The sequence below is a fragment of the Penaeus monodon genome, chromosome 9 (assembly GCF_015228065.2).
Source record: "Penaeus monodon isolate SGIC_2016 chromosome 9, NSTDA_Pmon_1, whole genome shotgun sequence".
NCBI lineage: Eukaryota > Metazoa > Arthropoda > Malacostraca > Decapoda > Penaeidae > Penaeus > Penaeus monodon.
In genome coordinates this window covers 25,441,144-25,447,902 of record NC_051394.1, presented here as the reverse complement: position 1 = coordinate 25,447,902, position 6,759 = coordinate 25,441,144, and the positions used below count along the sequence as shown (strand labels likewise).

At 23.6% G+C, this 6,759-nt stretch overlaps 1 protein-coding gene across 2 annotated transcripts in view; it reads left to right on the top strand.

Moving 5' to 3' along the window:
- LOC119577070 (glycerol-3-phosphate dehydrogenase, mitochondrial-like) overlaps nt 1-5,610 on the top strand; it is a 42,359-nt gene extending 36,749 nt beyond the window's left edge. For both annotated transcript variants that reach the window (XM_037924747.1, XM_037924746.1), the window contains exons 9-10: nt 75-173; nt 4,960-5,610. In XM_037924747.1, the coding sequence (XP_037780675.1) occupies nt 75-173; nt 4,960-5,079 (219 nt within the window). In that variant the 3' untranslated portion in view covers nt 5,080-5,610. The remainder of the gene's footprint in view (nt 1-74; nt 174-4,959) is intronic.
- Nucleotides 5,611-6,759: the final 1,149 nt, after the last annotated feature.

Genomic DNA, 6,759 nt, shown 5'->3' with positions numbered 1-6,759 from the left:
GACCTCTTTGTTCAATGTGAGAGGATTGTTGGATGACTATATTCTTATAAACTTTTTATCCTAACGTATTTAAGAATGATGGAGAGAGGATTAATCTAGACAAGCTGCACGAAATCTTGAATGAGGTAGATGTCCACAAGCACGGGCAAGTCGAGTTCCCAGATTACGTACAGGTAAACAAAATGGAAAGTGTGTCTGGCAGTTCCTGATTCTTCGCTTTTCAGATAACTGTCTGTTCTATTTGGTTTACACGGTTAATTTTGAATCTGGTCTAGTTCTTCTGATGCAATAACTAGAAGAGGATTAATTAAAGTTCTTTAAATATGACACATTTAATGCATATAAATCATGGACTTTAGGGCAGATTGCAGAGGGAGAGGAATTTAGTGTTGTAGAAGAAATAACAGGAGGTTTTAGGATATGTTTAAGTGCACATGAACTATAAGTGCAGTTTACCAGACATTTGACATTTTATAACAAGAAAAATTACTTTATATTATAGATAACAATATTTCTGGTGATCATAAAGTTACTGTATTCTTAATTAATGGCTTATGGCTTATAATGTGTCTTAGGAAGGATACATAATTTTGCTATATGATACATGTAGGTATTCAATTATTACTTGCTTCCTAAGATTATGCTTCAGACAGTGGATGATCCAGAGACGGCTGGCCTCAGCCTTGGTTTGATAAATTGAGCCTCTGCAACAGATTAATAAATGATATGCAGAAAGTAAATGAAAATAAAAGAAGAAAGAAGAAGATTCATGTATATCTATATGTATAACCTTTTGCCTTATTGAAACTGTGAGAGGCCAGATCTCGTACTTATAAATAATGGCACGTTTATAGCAATAATAGGCTCGGGAAGTGGCTCTGAAATGCTAAAAATTCCCTCTCCCACCATTTAAAACGTCCTAGCTCTGCCACAGGCTTCAAAGTTATGATTGTATGCATTTTCATTGTGTTAAGTCCACTTTATATCTAGATGAACAAATCATTTGTGTTCAGATCAGATGCTCTAGATCAGATTGTACTAATTTTTCTTCTTTTCTCTGTCAACATTTGCAGCATCAAAAGCAGAAATATTATCATAAGCACATGAGATAGAACTATTGCAAGAGGAGCTTTTCCAAAGGTTTAAGTAATTGGTTTGGCTGATCAGATTTTCATTTAGAAACATTGCTTTTTGTGGAAATTACCTTGAAAGTAAGGAATGTGGTAATCATAACAATGTGTGGTGTCTGATTTCAGTTCTTAGATGATCAAGTTTCTTTAACCTAAAAACTGTTTTGGGGATGGCACATACTTTTTTTTTTTTGCCATGGGCCCCCCCCCCCCCCCCCCCCCCCCCCCCCCCTTTTTTTTTTTTGTTTTTTTTTTTTTTCTATCCTCGCCCTCGTTTTTTTTTTTTTTTTTTTTGGCAAAAAAAGGGTTTTTCAAAAGGGGAAGCCCAAGTACTAAGTCAAAATTGGTTTTTATGAGTCCTTCCCCCCCATTTTCCTTTTTAAAAAATACTTTTTATTGAATTTTCAAAACCAAAAATTTTTTTTTAAAAAAAAAACTTCCAGATTCCCTGAAAAAAAATTTTTCTTAACTAAGGAAAGGTGAAATGGTGAATCCAAGTTTATTGACCCGGAAAATTAAATATTGTAAACTTTACCTTTTAAAAAAATTTTTTTTGGAGCCGGGGAAAATTGTTATTAACTAATCGAAATCATTTTTGTTGTTCTAAATTTGATTAATTTTATTTACTTATTTTTATTTTGGAAAAGAAAAGGAATATAAAAATCCTTCAACCAAAATCCCCGACACAACATAAACCAAAGGACCAATTTTGTTGTAACCACACTTTTGGTCCTGTATTTTTTAAATAAAAAAGGGAAAAAACTTCCCCCAGAAAAAAATAAACCGGAAAACTAAACCATTAACATAATAAAATTAATTGGTTTAAAGGTTTTGGGGGTTTTATGAATTTTTTAAAGGATTTTAAAAAATTTTTAATAGAGTTTAAAGGAGAGTTTAATTTTAAAAATTTAGGGAATTAGATGAATAAAAAAAAACAAAAAAAAAAAAAAAACACCAAACCCAACCAAACCACAAACAACAAGAAAAGAGAGAAGGAAAGGGGAATTAAATAAAGGTAAAAATGAGAAAAAGGAAAAAAGGAATTATTTTAGATTTAAATGGAAATTTTTTAAAGAATTTGTTTGAGTATAAATTAATTTATTTTTTTAAAATTTTAAAATAAAAATAATTTAAAAATTTAAAAAATAAAAAGATAAATAAAAATAATATAAATTTTAAATAATATAAGAAATATATATATAAATAATTAAATATGAAATAAAAAAAATATTATTAATATATATTTTTAGGTATTATTTTAAATAAAAAAAAAAAAAAAAAAAAAAACCCCAAAAACCCAAAAAAAAAAAAAAAAAAAAAAAAAAAAAAAAAATAATAAAATAAAAAAAAATATAAATAAAAAATATATAAAATTAAAAGTATTTTAATATATAGAAAAAAATAAATAATAAAAAATATAAGAATTATATTATTTATATATATATAAATATAATATATAAAAAATATAAATATATAAATAATAAAATTAAAATATATATAAATAATATAATTATAAAAATATATTTTTTTAATATTTAAAAATATATATAAAAAAAATTTTATTAAAATATATTTAATATATATATAAAAAGATATATTTTAAATAATAATATATGATTATTAAATATAAAATTATTATTTTTTAATTTATTATATATATATATTATTATATTATAATTATTATATATATATATTTTTAAAAATTATATATATTATATATAAATTTAAAAATTTTAAAAATAAAATATATAAAATAAAATTATAAAATTTTATATAATATTGTTTTAAAATATATATATATAAAATATAAAATAATATTAAAGATTATTTATTATAATAATAAATATAATATATATATATATATAAATAAATAATAATATATATATATATATATAATAATATTATTATGTATATAAAATTTTTTTATAAATTATTAATATATATATATTTTTTATTTTATTTTTTTGATATATTATATTTATTATTATAATATATAATTTTTTTATATATTAATATATAAATTTTAATTAATATATAATTTTAAATATATATATATATAATAAAATATATGAATATATATATAATAGAATATAATATATTTATATTTTATATAAAATAAATTTATTATATATATTTTTATATATGAAAATAATTTTTATATATTTATTATATATATTAAAAATTAATTTTAAAATTAATATATAAAATATATTTTATTTTTTTATATATATATAATAATTATATATATAAATACATAAAATTAAAATATATATTATAATTATATTATATATATATATATATAATATATATATATATATATATATATTTTATAATATTTTTATATATATATATTTTATATATATATTATAATATATATATATATATTATATGGAAAAATTAATATATTATATATTTTTATAATTAATATTATATTTAATATATATTTTATGTATTATTTTAAATTATAATATATTAATAATATTTTTATATATATATATATATATATTTTTATTTTTTAAATATAATATAAAATATATATATATAATTTTATATTATATATATATATAAATTATATATTATATATATATATATTAATTTGAAAATATATATAAAATATATATATATATTATTATATATATTATTTTTATATATATATATTATTATATAATATATAAAATATGAATATATATATATATATATAATTTTAATAAAAATTATAATGAAATATGAAATTTATATTTTAAAAATTTTAATATATTATTATATTACATCTCAAAACAACTCATAAATCATACATATATATTATAAATATATTATAATATTTTAATATATATTATGATATATGTATATAGTATATATATAAGTTAATATTTTTATAAAATTTTAAAATATATATATTAATTATATATATATAGATATGTTTTAAATATAATATGTTTTGTATATATAATATATAAATATATATATATATATATATGTATATATATATATATATATTTTTATTTTTATATATATATATATAATATATATATATATATATGTATCTATACACATATATTTGTTTTAGCTTTTACCTGTTTAATGTAATAATATTTAATATCTTTATTTTCTTTGATTAGATTAGCAATGTGTCATAATTTCAGCATGTGTGTATGATATATTTGTAGTATTTGCTCTGAGACTAACTATTGATATTCTTTCAATGGTAAAATAAAAAAGACTCTATGTTAATAAGGTTATTATCTTTTCTCATAAATTTTAAGCACTTACTCGTTTTTTAGAGGACTACATTTATTTGTAAATTTGTACTAGATATTTTCATATTATTTTGTAAAATTATTAACTTGTTGCACCTAAATGTCAAGTTGTACTGGACAGCCATGTTTTTTTTGATAAATATTATTTTTGATTGTGTGGTTTCAACTACTTTCTTCAAGGTGCACTAAACATGAAAAGATACAGGCTTCTGAAGATGGCTAATAACAAAAATAATGATAAAAAAATACAACTAGTAATGGGTAAACACAGCAGTAACAACTGATATCACTGAATTAGCCAAACTTAGCAGGCTTGTATTTTGGCCAACTTTGGCACCCAGCAGGTGCAATGAGTTAATTTCAGTAGCAATTTTTTAATTTAGTATTAAGATATCTAAGGATAAATAATCAATATCTATTTCTGTTAACTGTTATTGATAAATACTTTTTTTAAGATTTCCTTTTTTATATTGTTAATTTAACTTCACTGGTGTTTTACTTTGGGTATAAAACAGTAATATTCTCTGAGCAGCACTGTCTCTTGGGAATAATGCAGCAATATTTCCCCTCAGATGATGGCTGCAATTAAGGCTGGCTCCATCTCTCACTCAAGATTTGCGCAGCTGGCTGAAATGGCTGAGGAAGACCAACGCAAGAAAATCACAGTAGAACGCAGTGGTGGTGGGGTCTAGCAGTAGACCTGAGCTAGGCAGATTTCAAGACATTGGAGATCCATTATCCCAGGTGATGGGAGGGAGAAGTTTGTGCAATTGGGAACATGGATGACCTGTACCTTGTAACTAGAGCTAAGGAGTCTGGCCATTAGAATAAGGTCTGTGCAGTTAATGAAAACTGTAATAGTCTTTGGAGAGAAGTGTGTGTTGTACTGCAGCATCTAATTTTGCACTTCTTATCACTGTAGTGGGTGAGAAATTAAAAGGAATCGGAATGGATATGAAATTGATTTGATGGCACAATCTAAGTAGTGGTTTGACTCTTAATTTAAATTAAAATGTGACAGATATGATTCCCAGAATAATTGGGTCACACTTTTAAAGAATTATGTATGTTTCCATGGCATCAGTTCTATATTTGATAGATATTAGTGAACTATAGTGTTAAAGGCTCAATATATATACCCAGTTTTGATGTGTAGATTAAAAAAGGCATAAACTGATGAATATGCATGGTTTTTAAAGCTGGTCTTACCCCTGGTGAAAAAAAGCTGAAAATCCAAAACAATTTTTTTTCAAAAGAAGTAAAAGAAAAATTATTTTTATGTATGTTATTGGCCCTATTTTTTGCAGTGCTTTAATGCAGGTTAAGAATCATTAAGGTCCCACCTGACAATTTTACAGATTAATTGAAAAGAGCTTTTAAAGTTTAAAATAAGAAACCAGGTCTTAAAAAAATTTTTCTCCTCTTCTCTCTCTCTCTCTCTCCTCTCCCCCCCCAAAAAAAAAAAGAAAATAAAAAAATAAAAAAAGAAAAAAAGTTTTTTGGGAAAAGGGAAAAAAAAACAAAGGGGATTAAAAAAATTTTTAATACAAAAAAATAAAATTTAAAATAAAAAAAAAAAAAAAACACACCTACAAAAATAAAAAATTTAAAAAAAATATAAATTTAAAATTAAAAATAAATAAAATTTTTAGATTATTAAAATTTAAAAAATATATAATTAAAAAAAATATAATATTATATTAATATAATATATATATTATAATATTTTATTATATATAAATAGCTCCCCACTTTCACTGTCAGTCACTCTCACTCTTACTCTCCCACCACACCCCACCCTACCTTACCCTAACTTACTTAGCTTTCCCTTTCTTACCCTACCTACCCACCCTACCCGCCCCTTCCCTACCCTACCTCCCTACCCTACCTACCCCACCCTACCCTACCCCCACCCCACCCTACCCACCCTACCCCCCCCACCCGAGTGAGTGAGGAGAGAGAGAGAGAGAGAGGGGAGGAGAGAGAGAGAGAAGGAGAGAGAAGAGAGAAGAGAGGGGGAGGGAAGAGAGAGAGGGAGAGAGAGAGGGGAGAGGGGGAAAAGGGGAAGAAAAAAAAAAAAGAGAGAAAAAAAAGCCAGGCAAAAGAAAAAAAGAAAAGAAAAACAAAAAAGAGAGAAATTTTTTATCCCATTCCCTTCACCAGTTTTAATTTCCCCAATTCCCGAAAGAAAAAAACAAAAATTTTTCGGGGGTCCCCCAAAATTTAGAGTTCCCCTTTGGTCTATCCTTTTATATTTTTCCCCCCAGTTTTTTGGTGTTAATTTTTATCCCTTAGGATAGCCAAACATTTATAGGGTTATTTACAATTTGAAGTTTTAGGAAATTTTTTTATTACTTTTTTTTGTACAAAAG